General features: G+C 41.2%; 1 protein-coding gene across 3 annotated transcripts in view; it reads right to left on the bottom strand.

The window, feature by feature from the left end:
• The window catches only part of XRCC3 (X-ray repair cross complementing 3), a 51,712-nt gene that overhangs the window by 7,632 nt on the left and 27,923 nt on the right, over positions 1 to 16,157 (bottom strand). For all 3 annotated transcript variants that reach the window (XM_043982618.1, XM_043982620.1, XM_043982619.1), the window contains one exon: positions 299 to 453. In XM_043982618.1, coding sequence (XP_043838553.1) covers positions 299 to 453 — 155 coding nt within the window. The remainder of the gene's footprint in view (positions 1 to 298; positions 454 to 16,157) is intronic.

Genomic DNA, 16,157 nt, shown 5'->3' with positions numbered 1-16,157 from the left:
CCAGAGGGCCACATCTGGTATTCTGTCTGGTTTTGAACAGCTGCAAGCTAAAAATGGTTTTATATAATAAAACTTTATTTTAAAATGTAAAAAACATTCTTAGCTCATGGGCCATACAAAAGCAGGTAGTAGTTTGCTGACCTCTACTCTACAAAACTGATGACACTAATTATCCTTGGTATGGATATTTTCCCACCATTTCCCACTCATTTCAAAACCCAGGCCAGTCAGACCCTGACCACAACCCCTCCTTCCCCAACACACACATCTTGCTGCAGGGCAGGGGCAGAATACTCACTATGTCAGCTGCATGCTCAATGAAAATAGAGTTGCCAAATTTAATTTTCTTGATGATCTCCCCTGGAACATCTGTCCTCAGTTGATGCTGTAGAGCTATTAGTTGCTGCAAACGCTTGTCTGGGAAAACATCCTCTGTACAAATATAGATCACACCTAAAATACAAAACCAGATTCCCCGTTGGTTCCAAGGATTCACCTTAGAGTTTGTTTTAATTAGATAGATTCCACAGTAATTAGCCTGTATTCTTTCTCTACCTGTCATGCCCAACAGAGATTTCTTATGATTTCTATACTTTCTTACATTCCTTGTCATCTTCCAGCTTAGTTCTCCTCTGATGCCTCATTCTGGAATAGAAGTGACCCTGGCATCTTTGAAGGCCCTTCTAGTAAAGCACGAGACTTTCTAAGTCGGAAAGGCTTCTCAATGTCTGTTGTTCTAACATACATGTGGAAAGATTCATGAAGTCTGCCCACCAAGTGATGATTTTCTCACCACAGTCACTCATGAAGAAGCCTCTCCTGAAAGGAGACAGCAACCACACCAATAAAATCATCAGCTCCTTTTGAAATGCTTTGCTGATCACATGTCAAGGAGAGAAGGCAGACAAGCAGACAACCTTCCAACAGGAGCCTTCTTGCTCTAAAGGAACTGTCACAGATTTGACAGGCACTCTGTGACTGGGTTCATTTGGGCTCTGGGTAAAAGAAGGTGCCCATATCTTTGTATCTCCATCTCCTTAACAGTGTGTGGGGTCACTATGCTTGCTCCTGACCCATTCATATATCCAGGAAGCCCAATTTGCCAGCCCCACACTGCTCCTGCATTCCAGGTGAACTGACTTCACCTTTGTCTGGGTCAGTTCTCAAGACCTCTTGCCTGTGGTGTGAGGCTGTGAGCTCAGGAAGGGAGGATCGTAACAGCAGGAGCCTGCATGACTGACACAAGATCTGGGAGTATAACTGAGGCCAACAGAAACTCCGGGCTTAACAATTACTACTTTGTGACTTTGGGCAAGTCACTTAACCTATCCAAGCCTCAATTTCTTCATCTCTTAAGTGAAGGTGCTTCAGCTATGGATCTATGATCTTGTGAAAAATTTCGTTTTTCAAAACACTTTTCTCATCAGTGACTCACTTAATCCTTAGAGAAACTTTATGAGGTAGGCAAAGCAAGTATTATCATCACTGTTTTATGGATGGAAAAACTAATGATTAAGAACTCATCCAAGACTGGACAGCTAGTAAAAAGCAAAGAAAGGATTAGTACCTCAGTCTTATACTCCAGTGTAAGTAACATGTGGCCTTGGCATTGTACTACAAAGCTTATGCAAGATACCATTATTACTTTCACCTATATAATAACTAAACGTAATAGAAAATAAAACAAGATGAATACTTTAAGTAGGAGTGTAATCCTAGCTCTACCTAAGGTCTGAGCAGGAAAAGTTAATGGAATTAGGGAAGGCTCCTTTGGAAGTGGTGGCATTTAAATTCTGGGCATTCACCCAAAGCTCTGGCAGGAACACATGCAGGGACCTTGTCTTCCGTTGTCTGTCTTCTCCACAGGCCTTAGCAGTGTGCTGCACTCATAGTCTGGCCTTATGCAATGCTGACTTGTTGGAAAGTCAAGAGTCAGGGAACCTAGTTTCAAGTACTTGCTCTTCCATTTACTTTGTAACCTCGGGCAAATCACTGTTCTGGGTTTCATTTCCTCATTCATAAAATAAGAGAATTAGATTAGAAGATCTTAAAGATTCCTTCCATGTCTAAACCCCATGATTTAAGAGATATCAATAGACAAATTGGATCTCCATTTTCTCCATACAGGTACTTATGTCCCCAATTTTATGAGCATTCATATAAATTAAGATGGGGCATCTAGGTGGCGCAGTGGATAGAGCACCGGCCCTGGAGTCAGAAGTACCCGAGTTCAAATCCGGCCTCAGACACTTAACACTTACTAGCTGTGTGACCGTGGGCAAGTCACTTAACCCCAATTGCCTCACTAAATAAATTAATTAATTAATCAATTAATTAATTAATTAAGATCCCAGCCAATTAGCCCATAACAGTCCTCTCTGTCCTGGGACACGGCTTTACTGTGCACACTGGCCCAGGCTAGGATGAATAGGGATCAGAGGGAGTTAGTGAAGTCACCATCACTGGGCCTTTTGTGCTGTCCCTCTGTCTGTATTTAAGGCACTTAGAAATCTTGACTGTACTGAGTCCTATGTTCCACTTCTAAAAATAAGCTTCAAAATGCAGCTTGGACAAAACATTCTCTGACTTACATGTTGCCCAACTATATACTTCATGTGTAGGAACTCTAAAAGGTCAGCAATTTTTACTTCTCAAAATTAGTTTTCAGGGGAAAAGTTTCTTACAGTGCTCCAGGGTAAATTTTTTGCCTTTAGTTCTTCCAAAAGCAGAGCCTCTAGGTCTACCCTTTTTATCCTGGTCCCTCACCAGAATTCCTTCTTTATTTTTTTATTTTTTTTATTTTTTAGTGAGGCAATTGGGGTTAAGTGACTTGCCCAGGGTCACACAGCTAGTAAGTGTCAAATGTCTGAGGCCAGATCTGAACTCAGGTACCCCTGACTCCAGGGCCGGTGCTCCATCCACTGCGCCACCTAGTTGCCCCCAGAATTCCTTCTTTAAATGCTTCTTACTTCTTCCCCAGTGATCCTAGGAAGAGACAAGATCTGGGAGGAGGGAGAAGATCATGACATCATAGAAATCATAGATCTAGAGATGGAAGGGACTTTTAGAGGCCAGGGAATATAAAGAACTTGTCTCAGACCATTAGATAAAACCAATTTCCTCACTATGTCCAAAGGGAAGAAAACATTACATACAAACATGTCTCATTCTGCACTTCAGTCTTGACCCATCTGGGCCTCTCAATCAGGAGACAGGAAGCATTTTTATGATTAGTCCCTGGAATAGTGGCTGGTCATTACACTGATCAATGTACCTAAGTCTTTCAAAGCTCTTTGTCTTTACAATACTGAAGTTGTATAAACCACTCTCCTGGTTCTACTTAGCTCACTCTGCATAAGTTCATGTCTTCCACTTTTTCTTTGAAACCATCTCCATCATTTCTTATAGTATGCTAGCATTTATATACTATGAATTATTCAGCCATTCCCTAATTGATGGGCACCCCCTCAGACTCCAAATTCTTTGTCAAATCACTATTGAGGTTTTTGGGGAAGGGTCCATTTTGGCCAAAGAAAATATAACTATTCATTTTTCTTTAAATAAAAAAAAAAGCTTACTGTTTATTGGTTTTGGTTTGTTTGTTTGTTTGTTTGTTTTGGTGGGGCAATGAGGGTTAAGTGACTTGCCCCGGGTCACACAGCTAAGTGCCAAGTATCTGAGGCTGGATCTGAACTCAGGTCCTCCTGAATCTAGGGCAAGTGCTTTATCCACTGCGCCACCTAGCTGCCCCTGTTTATTGCCTACTACTCGGCTGGGTACCAGGGACACAAATATAAAAGTGAGCCAATCTGTAGCCTGCAAGGGGCCAGAAATAAACTAGCAGTATACACCATGTCCACAGACAAGTAAATACAAGACACTCACACACACACACACACACACACACACACACACACACACACACACACACACACACGGAGTGATCATCAGAAGGAATTAGGAAAGACCTCTTTAAAGAGGTCTTTAGCTGAACCTTGAAGGGAATGAGAGGTCCTAAGAGGTGGAACTGAGGAGGGAAAACATTTCTGGTTTTGTGGATTGTCTGTGCAAAGACAGAGGAAGGAGAAAGAATATTATACCTAGGAACAGATCAGCGTTGAATCAAAGTATTGTGGTAAGGACAACGCTTTCCATGTCTGATTTTTGTGGTTTTATGCTCAGTAAAACTGTCTCCAACAGATCCTAGCACGTGGGATCACAGATAAAATCTTCCCCACTCCCCCTTGACCTCAAAGGTCTCAAAGTATTGATTTGGCAGTGAAGGTAACAGAAAATGCTTTGCTTTCCGTCCAGTGCCATTTTGGAATGCTCCGAAAATACATCAGAGATGGGATTTTTCCTATACAAAAAAAGAAAGCTGGGAAGCTGTCTTTAGAGGAGCTGTCACATCACCACACCAGTTTGTGGAACTGCCAAACCACCATCTCATTCTGAATGCAGATTTGGAGATCTATTGCAAAAGTTTCAAGAGCAGGACATGTAGCCTTGAATACTCCCAAGTGCAGCCTCAGCCAGTTTAAAATGTAATGGAAATGATTAAGAAAATAAATAATACAATAAAACAAAGATAATGTTAATTTGTGGTTTTCTAGGTCAATATGCCACTAGCAGGGATCTGTTTCTATTTAAATTTGAAGCTACTGGTCTACAGCATCCTACTCGGATCTCTAGTCAGCTGTAAAAAATATCCTTCAATAAATTTCTTTCAGATGCCTAAGTCTTACATGTGAGTTTCCTCCTTTTCCCCCATTCTCTAAGTGTAATACATAATTATTCATTTAAAGAGGCATTTACTTCTAACAAGGAACTGAAATGAGTAACCGGTAATTTCTGATCTCTAAATCAGAGTGCCCTCATTTCAGTATTTCCAGTGAGAGCCCCTAACATAGTACTATATAGTTTCCCAAGTATAATCCAGCATGTCCTCTTCCCCATATTTAATTCTGGACCTACTCCATATTAGTGCCCATTCAAGAGACATGTATTTGGTAAATTAACTCAAAGAGCTAACTGAATGTCAGTCTGGACTATAAATATTCTTACCCGTGCTTTCATCTGCGTGGACTGTTAGGCTGATCTCTTTTTAGGGGTTATGGATTTCATTGAAAAGGCTCAGGCCTATTCTGCAGCTTGCTGCAATCAGCAAAATGTCACCCTCACAGAGGAAGTCCTAACTCTCCACAGGGAAGGAGTCCCTCCTTTCCTTGAAGTCTGTGAAGAGCTTCCTCTGACAGTGGCAAACACCCTAATAACACACATCTTCTTGTCCCATTCCCTGTTGATTACACACAACCAGCAAAATGGTGGAGAGCTCTCTCTCTGCAGCCGTATGCATCAAGGAATCCTGAATGATCTTAACACATGTGCAGGAGACATCCCACCAGAGCAGAGTACACAAGGAGGCATCCTGTTCCACTGAGTCAAATATTATATACAGTTAAATTCTCTATTCAACAGGCCAAAACATTATAATTCTGTGCTCTTCATACTCCTATAATTAACCAAAGGGACCATGAAGATGCCTGTAAAAGCCTGCCAGTTTCTCATATGTTCATCATCTACACCTTCAAAACTTGATAGATTACTTTTTAATGTTTTTTGTTTTGTTTTGTTTTTTGCGGGGTAATGGGGGTTCAGTGACTTGCTTAGGGTCACACAGCTAGTAAGTGTCAAGCGTCTGAGGCTGGATTTGAACTCAGATACTCCTGAATCCAGGGCCGGTGCTTTATCCACTGCGCCACCTAGCTGCCCCTATAGATTAGTCTTAAAAAGATTTCACAGAGGTAAAAAGTTAGCTTCATTGTTTAGCAACTACCAATGCCTTCCTGATCACACCATCTTTTAAATGATAACATCAAGATAACTATAATACACAAGAATAACTAACAGTATTAAAGAAGAAATTAAAGATATAATTTAAAAAGATGGGCTGGTCATATAGTAAGAATGAAGGGTAACTGACAATATTCCACGTCATCCAGTAATCTGATGCCAAAGAAAGAAACACAATCCCCAGCCTGTTTGTTGCATTCACTGTGGTAAACGTGTGAGAAGACATGAATCAGACTCCTAGACTATGGGCAGCCATGGGTGAGCTGCCATCTGCATTACTGGAGGGAGCATCTGTATTGATGAGACCACCTGCCTATGAGAATAAGTGCATCAAAGAGGTAAGATTAAATTGCTATATAACGTCTGAGGGTAGAAAGGCTGAGGTGAATGGAGAAGTTAAGTTGGGGTCCATCTGTGACAGTGACCACAGTGCTAGACCAGCCCCAAGCCACAAGTTCCCCACAGAAAGTGAACTGAGAAGATCTTGCTGGATTACTTGGCAACAAAGCTTCTTCAGGTTGAGGCAGCTGCAAACATCCCCCCAGCGATGAGATGGTGACTAGCAGTTCATGTCTTTCTGCCTGTTTCCTAGCAATGAGCCCTCATTCTAGGAAAGTACTAGATTGTGAAACATCCCATCAAAAAGGAAACCCTTTGTAGTAAGTTTGTTCTGCTCCTTAGGCTGAGTATTGGGGACCAGTATGTTCTCAGCCAAAAGTGAATACTCGAACACGTTTAAAAATACTGTTCTTTATTACATTGGTGATTTCTTTTTAGTAAAACTGGAGTGCATAGAGAGTTACACCTGTGCATTTTCTATCATTTCCTAAAGTTCCCAAGAATCACATAAAGCACTTGCACTCTAGTTGGAGAGGACCCAGCAAGAGAAAGCTTATGTTCCATTTTCATGGATTAAAAGTGCACTTCTAGGGGCAGCTAGGTGGCGCAGTGGATAGAGCACTGGCCCTGGAGTCAGGAGTACCTGAGTTCAAATCCGGCCTCAGACACTTAACACTTACTAGCTGTGTGACCCTGGGCAAGTCACTTAACCCCAATTGCCTCACTAAAAAAAAAAAAAAAAAAAAGGTGCACTTCTAGCTGTGTGACCCTGGGTAAGTCACTTAACCCCCATTGCCCCACAAAAAAGAAAAAAAGAAAAAAAAAGTGCACTTCACCATTTCCTGAGTATCTACAACATACAGTAGCCTATAGCCTATAATTTAAGACCTCTACTCATGTTCTTTGTCCTAACTGGGACCAGTTAGGGACCAGGCCATCACCCTCTGCACGGTTATATTTTCTTCCAGTCCCAATCTTGAGCTTTGGTGAACCAGTTCAACTATACTGTTCTCTACTTTGAAATCCCTTGTTTCTTTGTCTTACTGCTGATCATGCCTTATTAAACCCCAACCCTTGGGTTACTTCCACATATTTCTCCTTCATTCCTACTTTGTGTTGAACAGAAGTTGGAGGAAATCACAAAATGTTGCTGACTGGGCCTGCTACAAAATTTATGATCCCTCAACTGGGCCCTCTGCAGCAGCAAGTCAATCCTACTCCTTAATTGGTTCTCTATCCCCAAAACAGATGTTCCAAACCCTCCCTTCTCGAGATTCCCATGTTAATCTTAGCTCAGTCTTCTCAGCTGAGGATCTCACCTCATACTTGTCCAAAAAAGTTGAAGCCATTAGTTAGGAAAACCCTCTTCTTTCTTTTTCTTTATCTCATACCCTTCTTTTTTTTTCCCCCCTTTTTCCCCTTTTTGTGGGGCAAAGAGGGTTAAGTGACTTGCCCAGGGTCACACAGCTAGTAAGTGTCAGGTGTCTGAGGCCAGATTTGAACTCAGATCCTCCTGAATCCAGGCCTGGTGCTTTATCCACTGCACCACCTAGCTGCCCCCAACCTCACACCCTTCTGACATCACTTCTCACTAGCTCCTTCTTCACTGCAGTATTTGATGAAGAAGTGACCCTTCTTGCCTAGGCCAACTCTTCTACATGTACCCTGGAAATCACCCCTTCTTGTCTTTTCCTGTCAGTTGTCTCCACTAACATTCTCATGATGTAATTTTTAATCTGAATGTCTAAAAACTTGTTTTCCCCAAGCTAAAAACAAAACAAAAACCTTCATTAGATGCATCCATCCCTGTTAGATATGTTCTTATAGCTCTCCTTCCCTTCTCACCTAAACTACTTGAACGAGCTTTCTACAACTGGTGTCTCCATTTCCTCTTTTGTCAACTCTCTTCTAAACCCTCTGCAATCTGGTTTCTGACCTCATCATTCAACTGAAATAGCTTTCTCCAAAGTTACCAATGATCTGTTAAATGCCAAAACTAGTACCTTTTCTTAATCCTCATTCACCTTGACATCTCTGTATCAGTTGACACTGTTAAAAACCTTCTATTCCTAGATAATTTCTCCTCACTAAGTTTTTCTGATATGATCCTCTCTTGGTTCTCTTCCTGCCTGTTCTGACCACTCCTACTTAGTAACCTTTGCTGATCTTCATGGCCCACCCACCCAATGTGGGTGTTCCCATAAACTTGTATTGTGTTCTCTTCTCTTTTCTACTACTTCATTTGGTGATCTTATCAACTCTTCTGGGTTCAATTATCATCTTTATGTAGACAACTACCAAATCTTTATCTAGCCCATAACTCTCTCCTGAGCACCAAAGCTGAGGAAGGTGACTGGTTCTCATTTGTTGGGTGACTGGCACGCATTATTTAATAAACTGATATCCTTGGATGCTTGAACCTTTGTTTCCTCAGTCATTTTCATCTTTCACCTGCTACATAGGTTACATAACTATTTATTCTATATTCTAAACTAGTTGTTCTACAGCCATCTCAAACACAACACATACCATTTTCCCCTTCAAACCTATCCCTTTTTCAAATTTCCCTCTTATTGCTGGAAATTCTCTGTTATTATTATCATCCCTTTTGTTGATGGCACTACTGTCCTTCCAGTCACCATACCTTACAACTTTGGTGTCATCCTTGAATCATCATTTTTATTCCCAATCTATTGCCAAATATTGTCATTTCTACCTCCACAATTCCTCTCACCTGGATTACTGAAATAGGTTTCTAATTTCATCCTAATTCCAATCCACCCTTCATATAGTTGGAAAAGTGATTTTTCTAAAGCACAGGTATGACCCCTCCCTCCACTCAATAAACTTCAGTGGCTCCCTATTATTTCCAAGATCAAATATCAAGTCCTCTGGCACTTAAAGTTCTTCATAACATGTCCCCTTCCTGATTTTACACACTATGTCCCTCTATGTATTCTACAATCTGGCAAAACTTGTGTAATTGCTAGTCTCTAAATGAACACACAATTCTCCCTTTTATGCCTTGCACAGGCATATCCTTCCCATGCCAGGAATTTTCTCTCTCACCTCAATCTCTTAGTATCCTTAGCTTCCTTCAAGATTCAGTTAAAATACCAACTTCTGGGTGTCTTCTGGAACCAAGCGTGTGATCGGGCTGAATGGCTGGCCCAGGGCGGGGTGGTAAGTGCAGGGGTACCAGTGGACTGGAGGAAGGATTCGACTATTTCACCCCAGCAGGCAACCAGGAAGAAATCCTGAGCGGCTGAAGGCCCAGGTCAGGGAGGGAAGCAGGCAGGGAAGCAGGCAGGCTCATCAGAAGCTGAGAACCACACCACAGAAAGCTTTGCTGGTTGGTTGCTTAGTAAGTAGGCCTGGGGTTATCTCTGCACCTGAGAACAGGCCAGGTGAGATTAAAACCTGCCCCGCCTCAAACCAAAACACCTGGGACCCTCTGAAGCTGGGAACAGGAGCTAAGCCGAGAAGCAGCCCCCCCACCCCCCACCCCCTAGTGGAGAGTTTAAAATCAAATGAAAGCGAGGCCAGGCAGGCTGAGAAGAAGCGCAACCATCCCCCGGGCCACGCTGTAGTTTGTACAGTGTGTCCTGGAAGCAGCGCCACACTTAAAGAAGGAGTTAAAAGCCAAGAAATATTAATCCAGGATGAGTAGGCAGAGAAAGCAAAAGACCATCAAAAACTTCTTTGGGGGTAAGGTAGACCACAATACAACCTCAGAAGAAGATAATAACAGGGTCAAAGCTCCAACATCCAAAGCTTCCAAGAAAAATATGAACTGGTCTTAGGCCACGGAAGCTCTCAAAAGGGACTTTGAAGAGAAAGTAGGAGAAATAGAAGATGTAGAGAAAAGGAGGAAAGAATGGAAAGGGAAATGAGAGCGAGGCAGGAGAGTCATGAGAAAAAAGTCAACAGTTTGAAAAGCCAAATGGAAAAGGAGATTAAAAAACTGTCTGATGAAAATAACTGCCTAAGAATTAGGACTGAACAAATGGAAGCTAGTGACCTTATGAGAAACCAAGACACAGTAAAGCAAATCCAACTGAATGAGAAAATAGAGGGCAATGTGAAATATCTCCTTGGAAAAACAGCTCACCTGGAAAATAAATCCAGGAGAGATAATCTGAAAATCATTGAACTACCTGAAAACCATGACCAAAACAAAAGCTTAGACACCATCCTCCAAGAGATTGTGAGGGAAAATTGCCCTGATATTCTAGCTAAAATAGAAATTTAAAGAATCCACAGATTACCTCCTGAAAGAGATCCCAAAAGGAAAACCTCCAGGAATATTATAGCCAAATTCCAGAACTCCCAGGTCAAGGAGAAAATATTGCAAGCAGCTAGAAAAAAGGAATTCGAATACTGTGGCGCTCCAATGAGGATAAAGCAAGATCTAGCAGCTTCTGCATTAAAGGACCAAAGGGCATGGAATATGATATTCCAGAGGGCAAAGGAACTGAGACTTCAGCCAAAAATCACGTACCCAGCAAAACTGAGTATAATTTTTCAGAGGCAAAAATGGGATTTCAATGAGAAAGAGGTCTTTCAAGCATTTGTGATGAAAAGACCAGAACTGAATAGAAAATTTGACTTTCAAATACAAGATCCTGGAGAAGCATAAAAAGGTAAACAGGAAAAAGACTTCATGAGGGATATTAAAAGATCAAACTATTTACATTCCTACATGGGAAGATAATACTTTGAAATCATAAGAACTATCTCAGTAAGAAATTCACAGAAGACACAGGTCTGAATTGAATATGAAAGGATAATATCTGTAAAGCATTTATGTTTTGTTCTTTGTGGGGCAGACAGGGTGGGGTGTCTTATGTCTGGGGCTAGATTTGGGCTTGGGACTTCCTGGATGCAGGGCTGGTGCTTTGTCCACTGTGCCACCTAACTAACCCATGATGACATCATTAAAATAGGGTTGAGGTGTAGGAGGAATAGACTGGGGGAGGGAGAAGGGAAGAAATGGTCTAGGGAGAGGTAGTTCACATGAAAGAAACAAGAAAAAAGCTTATGGAGGAGAGTAGAAGAGGGGGAAGAAGTTGGGGAGTGAGTGAACCTTAATATCATCAGAATTGGCTCAAAGAAGGACAAACATACATACTCAAGTAGGTATAGTAATATGTTTTTGCCCTGGGGAGGGTGGCGGGAGAAAAGTGGGGGGGAAGAAGGGAAGGAGAAAAGAGCAGATTGGGAGAGAGAGCAGTAAAAAGCAAAACACTTTCAAGGAAGATGAAGATGTTCTGCATTACTGGACCAGTGTGACATACTGAATTGCTTGATCTCATAGGGAGGGTTGAGGAGGGAGGGAGGAAGAAAAATTTAGAACACAGAATTAGCTCAGGGACCCCGATCTCATTGGAGTGGGCTCATGGAGAGAATAGATTTCATACCCAATTGGGAGGAGTAATCTATTTAATCCTGCAGGAAAGTAAGAGGGGAAGAGGATAAGGAAGGAAGGGTGAAAAAAGGGAGTGCAGAGCGAGGGAAAGGATAGTCAGAAGTAAAGCACCTTTGAGGAGGAATAGGTAAAAAGAAGAGAGAGTAAATGTCATGGGAAGGGAGTGGGATGGAGGGAAATAGTTATGATGATTGATTATAATGGCAAAAGGTATGGTACCTACTTTGCTGGGCTATTATGAAGAAAACTCTCTGTCAAGCTTAAGGTACTATATACAGGTTATAATGAACAGGATACTATCAGAAAAACCTGGAAAGACCTACAGGAACTGAAGCAGAGTGAAATGAACTGTATACAAAATAACAGCAACAGTGGGAGATGATCTGCTGGGAAGCATGTGGTTGTTTTCAGCAAGGCAATGATCCAATGTAACCCTGAGGGACTTATGAAGATTGCAGCCCATCTGCAGAGAAAGAACTGATAGTATCTGAAAACAGATGGAAACACATTTTAAAATTTTTTCTCCTTTTCCTCTTTGTTAATTCCTTAATCTGAAGTTTTGGGTTTTTTGACTGTTTTCTCTCACAACTAGCTAATATGGGAATTTTTCCATGACTACTCATGTATAACTTATTTTGAATTGCTTGAGTTTTTATGGGTGGGGGTGCAAATGGAAGGGGGGGGAGAGAAGTTGGAACACAAAGTTTTAAAAAAATTGATGTTAAAATTTTGTTTTTACATATGTTTTGGAAAATAAAATTCTATTCAGAAAGAAAAATAAAAAGAAAATACCACCTTCCCCAGGTTGTCCAGGAGACAGCACCAAGGCCATTTAGGCAGTGGAAGGTTCCCTGCCATGGACCTTGCCACCAAGGGGCAAGATGTGACAGGCTCAACATATACTCCGCATAGGTAGAAAATTTTGCAACATGTGCTAATGTCTTTGTTATGTAGGCTAGGCTAGTTTTCCCTTTAAAAAGGCACTGAAGACGTAATTGGGCCAGCAGATGGAAGCTTGGACTGCTGACAATGCTTCCTGACTGCCTAAGGCATAAGAAGTCCAGCATAGAAGGATGAGCCACTTAGAGTCCCCGCTTTTTTGAGAATCAATATACCTGACCAGATGCACCTCTGTTGGAGGGTCAGGATTGCTGTGTCCAACTGAACCAAAGCTATATCTTTGCCGAATATTCTTTCTATACTATTGTTAAGTAAAACTCCTCGTAAAATGCACATCAAACCAGAGTCTGAACTGGCTTTACTCCAGCCTAGCCCAGAACACTATCTTTATAATCTTTATAATGTGGATGTATGACTATGCATTTGACTCACCTGTTCAAAAACCTTCAAGCTACCTAATATCTACAGGATCAAATACAACCTTCACATATAAGACTTGTTCATGATAATGAGAAATAGCTAACAAGGAGGCAGTGTGTCACAATGAATAGAGAGCTGGGCTTGGAGTCAGGACAATCTGGGTTTGAGTCTTACCTCTGCCACATAAGTGATGGCTGCTGTTGAGTAAGCCATTAACCTCTCCATGCTCAGGCAATATTCCAAGATTTTAAGTAGAAGAATAAGTGCCAATTGGCAGTGGTAGAGGTAGTTTCTTCACCTGGAATTCCCTAATTACAAAAAAATATTGGAAAAATCTCTCTACAAATAGTCACATTTATATGGCACTCAATGGCCTTAAAGTGTTTTACATTCACCATTTCACTGACCTGTGAGAGAAGCTAGACAAGCATTATTCCTATTTTACAAAAGCTCAGAGAGGTAATCTACCCATAAATCTACAGGCAGCTATTATGTCAGATTGGACTGATCCCATGCCCTCTGACATGTGTGACATGAAGTAGCAAAAAGAGCACTGGTTTTGGATCCAGAGGACCTGCGACCAATATAAAGTTCTTCTTTATGACCTGTGTAGCCTGGAACAGTCACTGAACTTCTCTGGGCCTCAACTGTCTCATCTGTAAAATGAGATGGTTGCACTCAAGAGTTTCCAACCTTACTTCCACCCTGTAATACAATCTTATTCTTGGGTCAGTGCTCTTTCCACTTACTTATGCTGCCAAAACAAATAAACAGTGTTGGTTGATACTGCTGAGAACTTAGTCAAAGGAATTAGATTTGGATCTACTGACCAAAGAAATTAGGAAACCTTTAGTTCTTTCTCCTAAATCATCACTTTTGCCCACCATTAAAGGACTAATGACCCAAACCTGTGAACATTAATTTGGAGGGGAGGGGCAGGGCAATGAGGATTAAGTGACTTGCCCAAGGTCACACAGCTACTAAGTGTCAAGTGTCTGAGGCTGGATTTGAACTCAGGTCCTCCTGAATCCAAGGCTGGTGCTTTATCCACTGCGCCACCTAGCTGCCCCCTTGAATGTTAGATTTAACTGAAAGAGAATGATATATCTGATGCAAGTGAGCAAAATTTTATTAAGCACCTACACACGTCTGTGTGCCAGGAAGTAGGTTAGACATCGAGGATAAAAGATCTTTAAAAATGACACAATAAAATCGTTACCTTCAAAGAATCAACATCAATCTACTGGGGAGTGAGAAAGAGAATACATGTCAAAGAGACTGGTAACAGGGCTGTTATTTGTTTTTAAAACAAAAACTCCCATCAATTCAATGAAAAAGAATAAATTGAACTGGCTTTTTTCTACTATTCAAATCCAGGCAAAGATGGAAAACAAAATAGCTTGGCAAACTAACAAGCACTGTCAAATGACTCCTTCTCAAAATGGCACCAAGATAATCTAGAGACAATGTGTCCTAGTTTCCTGGTTGGCTGCCAAGCCACAGAAAAGAACAATGAGCTAGTCCAAAGACAGACTACACGGAACAAATTTGTTTCCTTTGAGAACATTTATTATGCAACTGAATGTCAGAAGTCTAAACAATGACATATCATTCTCTTAATTGACAGTGTAAGAAGAAAATGTAGCTGAATGTTGGGAATTTCAGGAGGCCAGATAGAAGGGACCTGCGGGTCGCTCCTCAGCATCTCTGCTTACTTTTTTTGGAGTTTGTGTGGTGAAAATTTTTGGACATGCCAACTATGGAAAATCGTTTTGCATGACTATACTTATTTGTTACTAGGGTTTTTCTTTTCTCTTTTTTCTTTTCCTTTTTCTTTTTTTTTTGGCAGGGCAATGATGGTTAAGTGACTTGCCCAGGGTCACATAGCTAGTGAAGTGTCAAGTGTCTGAGGCTGGATTTGAACTCAGGTCCTCCTGAATCCAAGGTCAGTGCTTTATTCACTGCACCACCTAGTTGCCCCCTTCTTTTTTCCCAGTGGAAAGGAGAGGTACAAGGGAGATAAAACAAATTCTTATTAATTGGAAAAGAATAATTCCAGAGTTGTTGTGGTACATTAGAAAAAGTGTTAACCTAGAATAAGCCAAACCAATTTCAAATCCAGGCTCTGACACTTACCTCTATTGTTATGGCCGAGTCATTAAATTTTTCTGAGCTTCTGTTTCCAAAAGGGGATCATAATATTTGCACTATAAATACTTCATAGTTTTGTGGGGAAAAGGTTTTTATTTAGAGCACCAAATAAATGTGAATTATTATTATTATTAGCAACAGCAGCAGTAGAGAGAGGAGTGAGACCTGAGCAGTCATTAACAAGTTGATGTGAAGTAGTCAGGAAGTCTCCAACAATTTGTCCTTGGTCCTATGTTCTTCAATGATTTTATCATTGATTTTCATAAACATAAAAATGATATGGATATCACATTTTCAAATAACTCAAAATTTGGTGTAGGTAGTTAACATATGAGACAACAAAGTTAGAAATAAAAAATATCTCCATGAGATTGAATGATGAGAATGCTGGCTCAAAGATGGTAGAGTAAAGGCAAGGGTTCACCTGAACTTTCCCAAATTCCCCTCCAAACAACATTAAAATAATGGCTCAAAATTAATTCTGGAGGAGCAGAACCAACAAAAGGACAAAATGAAACAATTTTTCAGACCAAGACAACTAAGAAAGTTGGTAGGAAAGTTCTATCTCACTGGGGTGACAGTGAAGCACAGATCAGCACAGGCCACTTCACAACAAAGCAGCAGCAGGCCTTTGGGACAAGTGAATCAGCAGATGTGGCTTCTGGAGTTCTCAGGCCACAGACAGTAAGGGGACTTCACAACTAGTCAGAAAGAGATTACAGGGGACCCTTTGCCGGCACTGTGGGTACAACATTCTGTTGCATTTCCCGTACACAGTTCCAGAGCTCAATCCCAGGGCAAGGAAAAGAAGCCAACAGCATACGAGATCATGTAGCCACAGTGGAGCAAGAACCCTGGTCACAGTTCCACAGCAGAAAAGAATGCTTTTGGTTGCTCACAGACTAGAGTACAGTCTAAGAGAGCAGTAACCAAACCTCTCCTTAGATCATTCAACCCAGGAGCAGAGCCTAATTTTAACATTAAGTCAAAAGTCAAGAAAGAGGCTGGAGAAATGAGCAAACAACAAAAAGAACCTAACCACAGAAAGTTCCTGTGGTGACAGGGA

This window comes from Dromiciops gliroides, chromosome 2 (genome assembly GCF_019393635.1).
Source record: "Dromiciops gliroides isolate mDroGli1 chromosome 2, mDroGli1.pri, whole genome shotgun sequence".
Classification (NCBI taxonomy): Eukaryota; Metazoa; Chordata; class Mammalia; order Microbiotheria; family Microbiotheriidae; genus Dromiciops; species Dromiciops gliroides.
Note: the sequence above shows the minus strand (reverse complement) of the source record. Positions and strands in the feature narration are given on the sequence as shown.